General features: G+C 38.1%; 1 protein-coding gene across 3 annotated transcripts in view; it reads right to left on the bottom strand.

Moving 5' to 3' along the window:
* Positions 1 to 17,461, bottom strand: part of MYB (MYB proto-oncogene, transcription factor) — a 37,725-nt gene that overhangs the window by 2,295 nt on the left and 17,969 nt on the right. For all 3 annotated transcript variants that reach the window (XM_032274719.1, XM_032274718.1, XM_032274717.1), the window contains 5 exons: positions 16,824 to 16,966; positions 15,682 to 15,796; positions 15,465 to 15,590; positions 14,458 to 14,568; positions 12,781 to 12,888 (listed from right to left, as the gene is read on the bottom strand). In XM_032274719.1, coding sequence (XP_032130610.1) covers positions 12,781 to 12,888; positions 14,458 to 14,568; positions 15,465 to 15,590; positions 15,682 to 15,796; positions 16,824 to 16,966 — 603 coding nt within the window. The remainder of the gene's footprint in view (positions 1 to 12,780; positions 12,889 to 14,457; positions 14,569 to 15,464; positions 15,591 to 15,681; positions 15,797 to 16,823; positions 16,967 to 17,461) is intronic.

The following is a 17,461-nucleotide window of genomic DNA, read 5'->3' on the forward strand; positions in this document are numbered from 1 at the left end:
TGAACTGGCTTTGACCTTTGCTGCCTCCAGCTCCTGTGGTGCCTGTGTTGCCTCAAATGCAAATATGCACTACTTATGCCCTGCTTGGTTTCCAAAAGGACTTAAGACGATTACAAAAGAAATACAAAACAACAGAGTTTAAAAATGTGTATAAAGCAGAGTCAGAGGGAAAGAAATTTGGAAAACAATAAACACAGCTGGCCCTCCACATCTGTGGGTTCCACATTTGTGGGTTCCACATCCATGGATTCAATCAATGACAGATCAAAAATATTCAGGAAAAAATAATTGCTGTGTATTGAACATGTATAGGTTTTTTCCTTGTCATTATCCCCTAACAATATAACAACTATTTCCATAGCATTAATACTGTATTAGCTATTATACATAATCTAGAGATGATTTAAAGTATACAGGAATTAATGGGTACAATTCATGTTATTCCAGTGATAGATACACTCACAGCCTTGATTTTGATCTCTATGCAATATATTCATGTAATAAAATTACATTTGTACCCCATGAATTTGTACAAATAAAAAATAAAAATAATTATATTGTAAGATGTGTATAGGTTATATGCAAACACTATGCAATTTTATATCAGGGACTTAAGCATCCATGGATTTTGGTGTCCTGAAACAAATCCCCCATTGATTCTAAGGAACAACTATAAAACGAAGATGGTATGAGATTTGCACACAAAACACCTGCCATAAAGCACAGTGCCCCAGCTAGATGCAACCTCCCGATTGACTCTGATCTCTAGCAGTCAATGCAGAGAGGGGAACAGAAACACAAACAGATGTTAAGATTTGGTGCCTGTAAGCACAAAAGGTAACCAGTGGGTTAGAAAAAGCACTATTCCTGGTATTGGTATCAGAGGGATTATTTTCCATGGGACAAAATAATAAGAAAGGCCTTAGCTCTTCAGAGCCTACAGTGTCCTTTATGAGACAGAATGAACACATACGAAACAGGTGGAATATTAACAAACAGTGTGTGCAGGTTTGTGGTGTTGCCCATGGGAAGAGGGGATGGGACACTGAGTAACTGTCAAGGCAATGTTCTGAGGAAAGGGGGGAAAACAGGTAAGACTAGGGGAGAGAGAGGTGGAAAAGCAGGGATGTCATCCAGGGAGTGAGACAGGAGGAGAGAGGCAGGAGGCTGCAATCTGTACACTGCTGGTAGGAGGGGGTGTGGGGAGAGGTAGAGAAAGAAAGGGTTAGATGACAACATTGAACAAGTCCTCACTATCTGCCGACCATGCCTCTAGGTGTTATTTATCTATCTCCTCTCATTAAATCTCACACAAAATACCTGTGGCATAGGTACCATTCACTGCATCCATTTTACAGACCAGGCAATTTGAAAGGAAGAGGTGATTTAGGCACCATACTCAAGGTCAACCAGGTAAGAAATGATGAAGCAAGAATGTGACCCACAGGTCCACACCCCAAGTGAGTACCAGACACTGCCTCCATTCGAGTTCTTGTCAGGAACAATAAAAATAACTGGGAAATTGTGTGCTAAGGGCACCAGGGCCTTGGGATCCAGGAAAGTGTTGAGATGGGGTGTTGAGAGTCACTGGACTTCTTAGCAAATTATAATTCTACAAGAACAAGCTATGGGGACAATGGTAGGTTTCCTTGCCTAGTTCCTGGAACAAAATTTCCTGACCTAGGGTTTTCAGTGTAATATTCTAGACTTTCCTAGAGTACAAGGCCTGTGCCATCTCCCCACTGATGTCAACAGCACTGTCTATAAATAGAAATGTTCACTCTGAAAGCTCAGAAGCTCAACATATAACTTGAAATACTACCTAGTAAGATGGATTATCATAATACTTTCCAGGAACTGTGTATCACAAAAATGACAAGACAGAGATAACAGACAGGTATTCTGAATTGCCTTCTATTTTGAATTTAATGTTTTCCTAAAGAAAATAACCAGGTTAGTTACAATCTTTGAAATAGTTCATAAATCATGTTTCTCTAGCCTCAAGTATGCAGGTGAAATATACATATCTCTCTGGTGTCTATCTGTCCATACAAATTCCCGAAACATGAAATTGACACAGGAAACTTAAACAATAAAATTTAATGTTAACTTTTCAATTACTGAGCTTGCATTTGTAGTTGCTACAACAATGTGACATATAATAGTGACTACTGGAGGGTGAATGGTTGAATACGGTGAATATGAAGTACTATGCAGGGATTATAGCAATAATTAGATATACGTGGAGCCAAGGACTTCGACAAGTGATGAAAACAGGAAGCAGAATGAAATATCTTAATATTGTAATATCTTGTATGTAAATTTAAATTTACATAGAGATACACACAGAAAAGAAAAATACTTGAAATGAATGGATTAGAAGGGGAATGAACGTGAGAATAGAGACAGGTGAGAGCACCAAGAAAGAAAGGATTGTTTCTGTTACTCTGGTTAAGAATTTTCCCAACGTCTTTAAAATGGCCTATTAGAAATTTTATTTTTCTATTTAGCTGGGCTTCAAGCAACACAGAATTAATTTTCTTTTCTATTTGTCTTTTTTTAGACATACGACCTCATTCTGTTGCCCAGGCTGGAGTGGAGGGGTGTGATCACAGCTCCCTCAAACTCCTGGGCTCAAGCAAGCCTCCCACCTCAGCCTCCTGAGTAGATGGGACTACAGGCGTGTGTCACCATGCCCAGCTATGGTTTTTAAAATATTTTTGTAGAGTAGGGGGTTCTCGCTATGTTGCCTAGGCTGGTCTCAAACTCCTGGCCTCAAGTAATCTTCCTGCCTTGGCCTCTCAAAGTGTTGGGATTAAGGAAAAGCCACTGCAACCAGCCAGAATTAATTTTCTAAATGTGTAAATTATGTATCTTAAAATGCTATGTTAAAACAATCTGATGCTTGCTATTACCATGCCTCCTCTTAAAAAGTCAAGTTGTGTGTCTTTTTTGTTTTTGTTTTTGAGAAAGGGTCTTGCTTTTGCCCAGGCTGGCACGATCACAGCTCATTGCAGCCTCCATCTCTGGGGTTAAAGCTGATTCTCCAACCTCAGCCTCCTCAGTAGCTGGGACTGCAGGCACAAGTCACGCCACCTCTGGCTAATTTTTGTATTTTTTGCAGAGACAGCGTCTCGCTGTGTTGCATAGGCTGGTCTCAACCTCCTGGACTCAAGTGATCCACCTGCCTTGGCCTCCCACAGTGCTGGGATTACAGGTGTGAGCCACTACACCTGGCCCAAAAGTCAAGTCCTGATCCTTTGTAATATAGTCCTTAGGTTGACTGAATACAAAGTACTAGATTCAGGAGAATCTAGTACTAAGTATTATCAACTTAATATATTTTCAACTTGAAATGTGACTGTGTTCCTGTGAGGTCCCCTATATGGCTCATCACTTTCTTCATATTTAGCTCTTCCTCCAGAACTAGATATTTAAAATGAGATCAATATAAAAAAGGTACCATATATTTGTAAGTAGAGTTCTGAGAGACCCTTTCAAATAATTAGCTTCTCCTAAGTCAAAAGAGAAGTTACCAAGAAACAAATAAAAAAGGATGAAATATCCAAATTCCAGAAAGCATAGCATTTCTGAGTCATATATTCCCTGAAGCTCAGAGCTAGGGCAGCCAAGATGACTTGGAACGCCTGATTCTCCCAGTACAGACAAACACCAGGGTGCGGGAGCCACCGTGTACGAGAACCACTGTGTGTAGGAACAAAAAGGCCACCAAGCATGAGTGAGGCAGCTCCTTTTCTGCACCAGGAAAGCAGAAGACAAGCACATCTTACCACAATAAATGAAACAAACTAGTCAGAGTAGACATATGCCTATGGTATGAAAGTCAAGGAAGGTCAGAAGGTTGAGTACTTTGGTACAAAAAAAAAAAATACTCCCTCTCTCCCATCTTACCTGAGGCCTGGGGGTCCCATGCCAACTTTTCATGCTGACAGAATAATTTTGACAAAGGAAGATTAATGTCTTTGTGCTGGAAGAATATTTTTAAATACTGTCCTACTTATCTCTGCAAATTCACCTTATTCTCTCTCCCTAAACTTTAGTTTCATTTACACTGAAGAACTGGTGAGAATTATGGGTTTCTGCATATGAATTCTTGTTAAGTTATGAACCCCTGGTGCTCTTGCAGACTTGTCACTCTATCATAATTCATTTCAACATTAATAATCCTACCCACACATCCTCCTCCTGTGGCCGGGGAGTCATCTCGCTTATCCTGCAATGTGCCTTTAATTGCCCCTGGGCAGAAGTGAACTATAAACAGTCTGTCAAAGCTTTAACTGGGATATCCTGTTAAAGCACTTTAAATAAGCATTGCCATCCTTTGTAGAAAACAGAAGAAACAAGACCATGTCCACAGGTGGTTTTCTGTCAGAATTAGATTATCTTCACATTTTCATTTAGAACATGAATAGTTTTTGCATCATGCTGAACAACGGTTCCTATTATTATATTCATATAGCAACTTCACCCAGTATCTGCTAACTTCAAAAGCCTTGACAAATTGTGTTTTACAATTTGCTGACCTAATAAGAAACTTGTATAAACTGAAAAAAAAAAAGGTAAAACTAAAGCAACTCATCAGATGGTATTATGTTTTTATTATGTTTTGTTTTAAAACAATAAGCAGGCATTAATGGTATCTAAAACAGTAAAAAAATAAGAATTTTCTGCTTACTCTATTTCACCTATCTGAAAAAAAATACTTACTCTGGACTAAAATTCTAAAAATAAAAATTCCTTCCCAAAGGGATATCTTTTTAAAAATGGATCAGTTATAAGAGAAACTATAGAAATCTTTAGTTGTCTCTTTTTTTCTTCTTCTTTTTTTTTTAAGATGGGGTTGGTCTTGAACTCCCGACCTCAGGTGATCTGCCCGCCTTGGCCTCCAAAGTGCTTGGATTACAGGCGTGAGCCACCACGCCTGGCCTAGTTGTTTCTTATAAGTCAGGGATGAGCTTAAACTGAAATGTTGCTAAGGTAAGGTTAATGGCTGCCAAGAGTAAATGCTTCCCTAGGTTGGCACAAATCAAATGCCTCCAACTTCAGCACTGCTGATTTTCTATAGATCTTACAAGTTAGGGAATTAAAAGTTGAGATGGTGATTGGAAGTTGCCTCATCTACCAATGCCCCCACTTCCCAAGCCTAAATTAACAATTGCAAATGTGAATGGACCTTTCCCAAATTTGGAGTTTGTCGCAGACGTCTCTAGAGGTCTCTTCATCTTACATGCTGATAGACTTTCTAACAGTTTATATCACATAGCCTAGGGTGGCACAACTTTTTGGAATATCCTTTTCCTTGGTCACATATGAGTTCCAAACTATTAAGATTAAGACCAGTGCGAAATTGCTCTAAAGCAATTCTATCTTTGCAGGCCGGCCCAAGGAAGATTTTATCTCAGAGTGTTTGTTCTCTCTAAGTGTCACCAAACAAAACAAATGAAAAATCCACATCTCAAAAAGTCTAGGGCAGGGCATTCTGACTCTGAGCTCCACATAGCTTCTCCCTTCATTTAGCCCTTCTCAGTTCAACTCAAAAGCTGTACACAGGAAAGCTACTTAATTTATAACACTTTTTTCAAAGCAGGTCACTGAATTACTACTGACAGCTATGTGAATTTCTGCCAGGGTAAGTGGAAAAAAGTGACCAAAAGGGAGAACCGAATGAGTGTGCAGACATCCCAGGGAGCAGGTCAGCACAGCACACTAGATGAAAAAGGCTCAGAAAGATCTATCATGTGCAGACGGTTTCCATGTCTTTTAAATGCCTACATGAGCAGCAGAAAAATAAAGAAAACCAGTAAATCAGTTGTTTCATCTCCATCATACTGTGAGGTCTGACTATCTTTTTTTCAAGGAATCAGTTGAATCAGCTCTCTCTTTTGGTGACCCACTGACACAGTTCTGCAAGAGTAGGGCAGGGAATAGCATGCCAGAGGAAATAATATACCACAATGCAAAAACAACGACAACAAAAAACCTGGCCTTTGGTGAGGGCTCCTTGCCAGCATTTCAAGGACAGGGACTCTATGCGGCCTCTGCCTAATAATACCAGTGGTGTACAGTGGCAAGTGTGCCACCATCTTGAAAGCAATATTATATCCATTTGATCTTCATAATAACCCATGTGATGAGTGTAGGATATTCTATGGTCCTCAACTTATAGATGAGAGCAATCTAATTTGCTTAATTTTGTTTATTTGATGAATTAAAGTCATGCCATTTGAAAATGGTGGAGTCTAGCCTGGAACCCAGGTTCTGTTGCCCGCATGCTAGTTTATTATACTGCTCTGCAATGTTTATCAGGCAAAAAGGGTTTGCCTTATTTTTTGAAAAATATAAAAGTTCATAAACAAAAAACATAAAGACAGGAGCAATCTAAAACACACTGAACCCAAAAGCTGGAGGGGTATCAACTGCTAGTAATAATATTTTAAAATTTCTTGATGCTGTGCAAATGTGTTTAAATAATAATGGCTGGGGAAATTTCTTTAACTTAAATTCCTTGTTTTAAAAAAGTCAGGCCATGAGCAAGCCAAGTCAGGAAATTAAAATTTAAGGCTGTCATTCTGTGGTTACAAAAAAGAGGAAAGTGAGTGAGTAGAAAGCCTATGAACATATTTTTTACACTTGGGTTTTAAATAGGCATAAAAGGAAATTATAATTTAAGAGAAAAATACAGATGGTCAGAAGGCTTATTACTTAAAGTACAGTTTTTGATCTACCAATAAAAATGGCTACCTTAAGAAAACTTGATTAGCATAATGTGCTTATTTCAAAACATAAAGGAAATGGAAAGCATGCTGAGGAATGCAGGCAACTCTTTTCTCCTTGCATCTGCCTCGGTCTCTCTTGGGGTAACGACTGAATGGCAGAATCCAGCAGCATTCCACAGTGCCTTTCCTGCCACAAATGCACCATCTCTAGGCTGAATGTTTTCACTACTTCCTCATTTGTGACCATTTTATAAGCTTCTAGACCCTATCCTCTATCCCACACAATGTGGAGAAAAGGCTGAATACTGACAATGATATGACATGAAAATCTCATATATTAGGAGCCACATGAAAGACACAAATATGAAAAACATCTCAGAACATTTGTATTGTAAGAATATCCTGTTTGCTTTTACAATTTAAAATTAAAGCAACTGTAAAAAAAATAAAAGAAAGAAGCATAATAATTATAAGATTATGCAGCTGTTGCAAATTCCTTTTGGGAAAAGACTAAGTAATTTAAAAAACAAATACAACTTGATTGTACATAATAGCTTATAAAAGCCTCTATTTAAGCCCTATAGATTATAGATTAGGGGATACATGGAGAGTTCCAAATTATTAAAATTCATTGAGACTTGGCTGGGTGTGGTGGCTCACACCTATAATCCCAGCACTTTGGGAGGCTGAGACAGGCAGATCACCTGAGGTTGGGAGCTCAAGCCCAGCCTGGCCAACATGGTTAAACCTGTATCTACTAAAAATACAAAAATTCACTAAGTATGGTGGTGGGTGCCCGTAATCCTAGCTACTTGGGAGATTGAGGCAGGAGAATCACTTGGACCCAGGAGGTGGAGACTGCAGTATGCTGAGATTACACCACTGCACTGCAGCCTTGGTGACAGAGTGAGACTCTGTCTCAAAAAAAAAGAAATAATTATTTGTATGTCAGTGACAATCCACATAACAATGGGCAGACTTAGCACCCTGATTTTGGTGTCTATGCATCATTTCTCACTAAGAGGATTCATAACACCATGGGGAAATGGCTGATTCCAGTAAGAGAATAAGGAAATGTGGCTATTAAACTAAAGCAACTTAAATTCATTAAATTGAAAATTCTGTTCCTCAGAAGCACTTGCCACATTTCAAGTGCTCAAAAGCCACATATGATTAGTGGCTGTCATAGTGGATAGCAGTATATTAGCTATTTCCTTTATATCACTCTAGAAGTTCTATTAGACAGCACTGAACTAGAGAGCAAATGAGATTTAAGAGACTTAACCAAATGCAATGTGTGAAATTGTTTCAATTTTGATTCTTTTTTGGATTAATGGGAAAATTTAAATATATCTGGGAATGAGAAGATTAAAGAATTATTGTTAAATATGTGGTAATGGTATTAGGTTATATATAAAAATGTTTATTTTTAGAGACACATCTGAAAGTACATGAGAAAAAAATGTTATATTGGTTGGAATTTATTTTGAAATACTTCAGGCTGGGCAGGGTGGCTCCTGCCTGTAATCCCAGCACTTTGGGAAGCCAAGGCAGAAGGATTGCTTGAGCCCAGGAGTTTGAGGCCAGCCTGGGCAACACAGGGAGACCCTATCTCTACAAAAAAATAAAAAAATAAAAATTAGCTGGGCATGGTGGCATGTGCTTATGGTCCCAGCTACTCAAGAGGCTGAGGTAGGAGGATTGCTTGAGTCCAGGAGGTAGGCTGTAGCGAGCCACGATCTTGCCACTGCACTCCAGCCTGTGTGATAGAGCAAGGCCTTGTCTCAAAAAAATAAAAAATAAAAACACTTCATAAAAAAGAGATGAAGTAGGCCAGGCATGGTGGCTTACACCTATAATCCCACCACTTTGGGAGGCCAAGGCAGATGGATCACTTGAAGACAGCAGTTCAAGACCAGCCTAGCCAACATGGTGAAACCCCATCTCTACTAAAAATATAAAAATTAGCCGGCCATGGTGGTGGGCATCTGTAATCCCAGCTACTCAGGAGACTGAGGCAGAAGAATTGCTTGAACCTGGAAGGCACAGGTTGCAGTGAGTTGAGATGGCAACACTGCACTCCAGCCTGGGCAACAGAGTGAGACAGTCTCAAAAAAAAAAAAAAAAAAAAAAGCTGAGGTAAATATGGCAAAATGATAAAAATTGTTAAATCTAGAACACAGGATGTTTTCCATACTTCTAAGTGTGTATAAAATTTATAACAAAATGTCAAACATATAGCTTCTTGCATTTCTAATTTTAAAATAGTGAACGTAATTTATACATATTTATGAATAAGCATGTGCATTTATATGCACGTTAGAAGCAAAACCAAAATGGCCCAGTATATAAGCCTCAAAAACAGTAATAATTGCTCATCTAAAATGTTATTGCCATAATCCAGTCAGGGGTGATTCAAACTGAAATGATAAAAAACACAGAATTGCATAGTTACTGTGTTCTTCAATAAACTGTTCTTCCACATAAGTTATTTAGACAATTTAGAGGGATGGACAATCAATTGCATTATACCAGTTGCAAATATTTTACATTTTGAAAGTATTCAAATTTTAAAATATTTTGAAACTCCTATATTGCTGTTTTAATAAAAGCATTGTGACAAAAACGTCTAGATGGTCTGGCTAAAATCCCACTTAATATTTGATTTATTATAAATATAAATTACAAAAATTATAGATTATATAAAGTACTCTTAAGTAAAATACATATCATTTAATAAATTTGCCATATGTTCAATAATACCATGTGTGAGAAATATGCCTAATTAGGTTAAATTGGATTATCAATGGAAATACATGAAATGGCATTGTGTCTTAAACAAACAAAATTACCAAATAGCATAAAAACATCTAGAAATATTGTTGAGTCAGGATTATATGCAATACAGGCCATATATATTTAAATATTTAGAGTCACTCAATGATTTTCCAATACTTATCATGATAGTCTGAAACATTTTATAAATCACATATTTCTGTGGTATCGGAAGCTAGATCTCTATGACATAAAACGAAGGAGATACTACTTAGTATATAGCATTCATTCTTTTAGTGAATATTTCTGTTTTCCTCCCAACTGGCAAGTATGTAGAGCAACATTCAGTCAGTACTTCTTAAAATGAATTAGTATTACAGCAGATTAAAACAATTCTTTTAGAGACAAGGTCTTGCTCTTGTCTCCCAGGCTAGAGTGCAGGGGCACGATCATGGCTCACTGTAACCTTGAACTCTTGGGCTCAAGAAAGCCTCCCACTCTAGTCTCCTGAGTAGCTAGCACTACAGGTGTGCACCACCACTACACCCAGCTAATTATTACTATTATTTTTTTTTGAGGCAGAGTTTTGCTCTTGTTGCCAAGGCTGGAGTGCAATGGTGTGATCTTGGCTCACCACAACCTCCAACCGCCACCCAGGTTTAAGCGATTCTCCTGTCTCAGCCTCCCAAGTAGCTGGGATTACAGGCATGTGCCACCAGGCCCAGTAATTCTGTATTTTTAGTAGAGACAGGGTTTCACCATGTTTGTCAGGCTGGTCTTGAACACCCAACCTCAGGTGATCTGCTCACCTTGGCCTCCTAAAGTGCTGTGATTACAGGTGTAAGCCACCATGCTTGGCCTAATTTTTTGTTTTTTAATAGAGACTGATTGTGGCTATGTTGCCCAGGCTGGCTTCAACTCCTGGTCTCAAGCAATCATCCAGTCTCAGCTTCCCAAAGTGTTGGGATTACAGGTGTGAGCCACTGCACCCAGCTTTATAGCAGATTATTAAAATATATTTGGTCAGTGTAAACCAGTAAACCATATACTGTAGATAGGAGTATTAACTCTAAAATTAACTTTCAAGTCTCAATTATTCAGTTTGGTAGAACTGACAAATATTACCTTCACCATACATGACTTAATCTCAGTGTACATATGTTAGAATCTGTAAATTGCCCAAATGACTCATTGATAGACAGGAGAATACAATAAAATAGAGCCACAATTTAGATTAATAAAATAGAGCCACAATTTAGTTTTGAGTTTCAAAGATAACCAATATTTCCATTAAATAAAATACAAATATACCGATTAAGTTCAATACTGAACTATGGGTTTTCAAGTTATGTAACAATAGCTGTCCCCAAGTATATTTCTGTGTTTGTTTTTTTGAAATTTAGAACAGACTTTTCCTCTACTACTACAGATACAATTTGGCCCCAGGCTAGGTTAGAAAACATACATAAAACTTAATCTAATTTAATTAAAACACTAATAGCACTAATAGCAGTAAATTCTGTTCTCTAGAAACCAAAGGCCAAATAACTTAGGAGGGAAGGGGAAAAAAAAAGAAGAAAAAGCTTTCCTTCTGAACCTAAGAACAGTTCTCAGAGAAATTTTGAAATGGTTGCTTTTTGCCTTGACATCCTTGTAACTCCCTTTCTGGGTTCCTCTTATGTCTGGGTGGAGTTCATTCTCTTCCTCATCTACCAATTCTTTGTGATATTCTTTTTTTTTGAGATGGAGTCTCATTCTGTTACCCAGGCTGGAGTGCAGCAGCATGATCTCAGCTCACTGCAGCCTCTGCCTCCTGAGTTCAAGTGATTCTCCTCCCTTAGCCTCCGGAGTAGCTGGGATTACAGGTGCACATCACCCCGCCTGGCTAATATTTTTGTATTTTTAGTAGAGACAGGGTTTCACTGTGTTGGCCAGGAAGGAAGCAATCTGATTTAATTAATAAACAAAATGTGCTTGCAACCCTTATTTAAAAATAATACTAAGCACCAGCTGGGCAGGTGTGGTGCCTCACACCTGTAATCCCAGAACCATGGGAGGCCGATGTGGGTGGATCACTTGAAACCAGGAATTTGAGACCTTCCTGGCCAATGCAGCAAAACACTGTCTCTACCAAAAAATACAAAAACAAATCACTGGGCACTGGTGGCTCACATTTGTAATTCCAACTACTTGGGAGGCTGAGGCAAAAGAAACACTTGAACCCAGGAAGCAGAAGTTGCAGGGGGCCGAGATCACGCCACTACACTCCAGCCTGGGCCACAGAGCAAGACCCTGGCTCAAAAAACAAAAACACCAAAAAACTAAGCATTGCAAATACTTAAACAGGGGAAGTTTTAAGATTCTCACAATTTGGAATGAGAAACTGTCACAAGAATGGGAAAGCCCATTCAGGGAATGGGCAGACTCTCAAAAAGTTGCTATCCTATGATAGTGCCATTTAACATACAGCAAGAAATATGTCTTTCAGCTTCTGAATCCAGGCTCTTCACTTCCTCTAGGATTATGAAGTTTCCCTCTGCGTGGCCCAGGGGGATGGAGGAGAGGGCTCTGCAGGTGGCTGGGTATTGGGCTATTTATTGTTAGGAACTGCTTTAAATAATTTAGGGAAGTAAAGTTTGCATTCTTATTTACATTTGGCTCAGGATTAATTTGGAATTTGTTATATTTCATCAACACACACCCACCTGAGGGTTACAAGGGAAATATCTTTTGATATTAAAACTTAACTGCAGATGGTCAACTTCAGATTGGCCGTACAACATTGACAGCTGACTTTCTTGTTCTGACAGTCAAATACATTGCAATTATTTTCTGTCTAATTTCAAACTTCATTTGGAACAGTCTCTAAGCTTTGGTTGCTTAGGGAATACAGCATAAAAAAGGAAAAAATTGGAACAAAAAGTAAACTATATCGATATATTTTTATAAAATATTTAAGGGCAGAAGGAGATAGTGACACATGTAGTACACATGTAATACATATTCTTAGTCTCAGTCACAATAAGAAACGTTTCATTTCATCATGCTTTGGGAATCTGCACTCATAAAAATTTCTAGCATGTCTCCTATGAGTAGCAAAAAGGAATTATTGGATTTTTCTAGACATCAAGAAATTGCATAAAAGCATCACTCCTCTATGTCTAAAATGTTAAAAAAAACACACCACCACCACCACCACCGCCACCACCACCAATGACGGTTTTTCAGGGAATGAATTTTAAAATACCAATGTTGGAATAGCAATTACCTGCAAGGGGCTCGCCAGGGACCTGTTTTTAGGTACTGTAAATGCTTTGAGAACATTGTCTTCATCTTCTGATGCTGGTGTCATTAAAACGGAACTTGTAAGAATATTCTAAAGGGAAGAGAATAATTTGAAATTTAAATGAGGTTGAATAATATGAGAGCCAACATTTTTCTAATACTGTAGAGAGTAGATTACTATGAGCTGATACGCATTAGCATAAAAAAATGCAGTTATCTGCCAGAAATTCTTCCCACTCTGAGCTAAAGAAGAACTCAACTATGTATGAACCTTAATCCCATTGTGGCAAACATCACCACAACACAAACCTCCTTTGGGATCCCACAGAGTGCTAGGCATGTGTTAGGCACTCAAAAAACATCTGTTAAATGAATTAATAAACACATGCCTTTAAAAATGGAAGATTTATTAAGTTCTGGGGAGAGAACAGTTTATTTACTATATTGGTACATAACTATCAATATTTTAGAGCTATAAATTATTGGCAAAAAATGGTGAAAAGTAGGGAATATAGAACAAGACCTACTGAGTTCCTACCCAGCACCACCACTTATTGGGTATATAATCTTGAGTGAATGATGAGGCCTCCTTGTGCCTCTGTTTTCCAGTTGACATAATGGAAATGATAATAATATCGACCTGGCCGGGCACGGTGGCTCAAGCCTGTAATCCCAGAACTCTGGGAGGCCGAGGTGGGTGGATCACCTGAGGTTGAGAGTTTGAGACCAGAGAGTTTGAGACCAGACTGACCAACATAGAGAAACCCCATCTCTGCTAAAAATACAAAATTAGCCAGGCATGGTGTCACATGCCTGTAATTTCAGCTACTTGGGAGGCTGAGGCAAGAGAATCACTTGAACCTGGGAGGCGGAGGTTGTGCGAAACTCCATCTCGAAAAAAAAACCCCAACCTTACAGGATAATTGTGAGGATTAATTGAATTAATTCATTGAAAGCCCCTAGAACAGTAATTACCACTTAGTACCTACTAAATAAATAAAGTTGTCATTAGCTCTGATTTTCCTTAAGACATAAGGACAACCATTCACAAATTATAAACTTTAAAAATGGTGGTAGTAAACCGAAGCAAGTGGGTACAATACTGTGCATCTACTATAGACACCGTGGGTGATACCATAATAGATGCTACACAAACCAAACCAGAGACAACTTAACAAGAAGAAAATATTATTTAGAAGACAAATAAATTAAAGGAAAATATAAAAATTAACATTGTTTTTATGGAAATATCCATATAGCAGATTTTTTAAAATGGCAAAGCACTCAAATAATAAGAAAACAAATAACAAAAAAGCCTGCTATGTTTCTCACACACAAAAATATCTCAACTTTAAACTCTACATTAATAATCATTTTTTCAGGCCAGCGTTGGTGGCTCACACCTATAATCCCAGCACTTTGGGAGGCTGAGGCGGACGGATCACCTGAGGTCAGGAGTTTGAGACCAGCCTGAACAACGTGGAGAAACCCCGTCTCTACTAAAAATACATTTTTAAAAATCTTGCGCAGGAGAATATTTAGAAATAAGATGCCTTAAAGAGGGAGCGCGGAAAGTGCAGCAGCCCTATGGGCCGCACACAGGATTTTGTGAGACACCAGCATCACATAACAACTCGGGGGCTGCTGCGCACATACTTACCGGTGCATCTGCCACAGGTGAGGTCTGTGCAAACAGTTGGGTATTCAGACTGTCCCCTTCCCAGTGGTGTGAGCAGAAAAAGCTTCCTGATTTATCAGTTGGAGATTCCACCTTAAAGCATATAGAAAGTGCTTTGCTGATTCTAGAACTAGAACTTCCTATGAAACGTTTAGTCAGGAGTGTATTTCTGGCCAGTTCCTCAAATACTTGTATAAAACTATGTTGCTAACTTGCACTATCAACTCAGTTTGCTCTGTCTTCTGAATTCAACAAAGAACCACTGACGGCAAATTTAAAACGTGACCAGCTCCAAATTTTACTGCCCCAGTAAAGCTCTTGTGTTTTCAACCAATGTTCTGATTCTAGGTGTTTATTTTATTAAGAATATATTTTAGTGATATCCGTGTGTTGCATCTGTCATGGATTTTATTTTGGTGACATAAAAGGTCTTTTGGCGACAAAAGACTGGTTTTTAATCACACTCTGCATTACTGAATAAGATAATCAGATTTTTAACTATGAGAAAAAAATCAAATATTTATCTTTACAAGAAAATAAGTTCAAGAGGCATTGTATCTAACCTGCTGGAAAACAGTTGTTGCCAATGAGCTAAAACTCTGATCCTTGCAGGTTAGATTTCCTACAATGAATTAAAGATACTATTATTTTAATTCAAATTCCAATTCTTCACAATATCTAAAAATGAAATATCAACTATCTATAATCAGTAATGTTTACAAGTACATTAAAAAGCTGTTTCCCTCCCTTTTCGTGATACTCTTTAGCATGTTTTCTGTCCAAACATGAAGCAAACAGAGATGGCTTGGCTTCTCAAAGGAAAGGTGGATGATGCCTACAGTCTGGCAGTACCTTTTCTCTGTTCCTTGTATGAAAATCTTGCATGGAAAGTGGTGGTGGTGTCTGCCAACGGCAGACACATAAAGCTGTACACAAGGAGCAAAGGGGAGGATTCTCAGCTCGTTGCTTCCAAAGGATTTCGTGTTTACCTCTTGTTTGATTTTCTTCAGTAAGGGTGGTCCATTTTCCTGAAACTCAGCAACGATTCCAGATTCATCAGATTCCTGTTTGATCACATCCTGCAGGTCTTCTACTAGATGAGAGGGTGTCTGAGGCTACAGGGAAGAGTGGGTATTTTTGCATCAGAGGAGAACTCCTGTCGGGACTAATACACCAACCAAACCCAAGAACTTTTCTAGAACTTACTAGCATCTTCAGGGGACCATATTTAATTTCTTGAGCTGCAAGTGCATGTTTGAATGGTGTAGGAGTTCTTGGACAGCTTTCTAGGATTGACCTTTTGATAGCTGGGGTTCTAAAACTTTAAAAAGAAAACAAGCAGTGGCTCAATATAAAAGAATGCATGTCCTTTACATGGCTTTACCTGTTACATTTAATATTTTTCCACTGAATACCATACACTCTGTTATGGATATGGAATTGGGTATGCTGATTAATCATATTCCTTGTTAAGAAAAAGAAATATCACATATTTCCAAATATTTCAAAATATTATACCCATAAGAATAAAAGCATTAAATGATTTTCTATTTTTCCTTAATGGCTCTGAAGACACATGTAGTGCCCATGGCCTGTATAAGACTGTACGCATCAAGAAAACCTGATGTCATTTACAAATCAGTTTTCCCTTTTCATGAAAACAGAGCCCGTGCTACAAAACATGTTAACCTTTTAAAATTTACTTTTTGTACTTTGAAATAAAAGTGCATTTCTTTTCAAAGTTTCTGATAATTCTCACTGATTTTCTCTGCCATTCCTTTGAATTGATCAATGCTTTATTGAATAAAAATGACTGCTTACTCATCCCTTGGCTTCTAATCATATAATATTCCTGGGGATGTCAGAAGAGGTCCTATCTACACATAAATTCAAAAAGAAAAAATAAGATTAAAAATATGAACTAAAAATAAATAATCAACAAATAAAATTAAATAAAAAATACAACCAAGTAAGAAACCATACTCATTCTTCTTCTGAAGTTTATAATTAGAGAGGAAAGAAGGTTAAAAAGCTTGCTTTCCTAAGAAGGCCTTATTGAAGGAACAAACAAACTGGATGGAAAAGTTTTATGAAAACTACTTGTGCATATATAGAAAATCTTGGAGTAAGTTACAAAAGGTAACTTAGTTTACGTTCCCATCTTCTACCTCTAGGTAGTTCTAATACACCCAGGACAGATACATGCAATGTGGGACTAGACATGATTATATGTAAGTGGGCAGTAAAATTATACACATACAAGTGGATCAGACATCTGGGGACTATATTCCATTAATTAAATATAAGTAAATAAGATAAATAATCTTATTCCTGAACCAAAGACTTACACAGTATTTTCCTTTTGAGTTTTCACAGTCTGGTCTCTATGAAACGGTGTTGTAACAGTCAGCTTGTGACCAATGAGAGGGGTGGAAGTTAAAGAAGGCATTTCCAAGTCTGAGTTTTCATGGTTACTGGAAGTGTTTAAGAACTAAATATGGAGACAAAGAAAAAAATTACTTAGATTAGACAGTACTTCTTTATTCCATCCAATTTAAAAATCGCACCTAGGGCCGGGCGTGGTGGCTCACGCCTGTAATCCCAGCACTTTGGGAGGCCGAGGCGGGTAGATCATGAGGTCAGAAGATTGAGACCACCCCGGCTAACACAGTGACACCCCATCTCTATTAACAACAACAAAAAAAAATTAGCCAGGCGTGGTGGCATGTACCTGTAGTGCCTGAGGCAGGAGAATCACCTGAACCCAAGAGGCAGAGGTTGCAGTGAGCTGAGATCATACCACTGCACTCTAGCCCGGGCGACAGAGCGAGACTTCATCTCAAAAAAAAAAAAAAAAAAAAAGAAAAAATCACACCTAGGTAATAAGAATGTTTTACTGACGCACTATATTAAATAATAAAGATGCTAACAAGCATGTAGTGTTGACCAGAGAATTGTTTTATTTCAATTGAGCACCCAAGATTTG

The sequence above is a fragment of the Sapajus apella genome, unplaced genomic scaffold, assembly GCF_009761245.1.
Source record: "Sapajus apella isolate SASKATOON/1434 unplaced genomic scaffold, GSC_monkey_1.0 scaffold6, whole genome shotgun sequence".
Taxonomy (NCBI): Eukaryota; Metazoa; Chordata; class Mammalia; order Primates; family Cebidae; genus Sapajus; species Sapajus apella.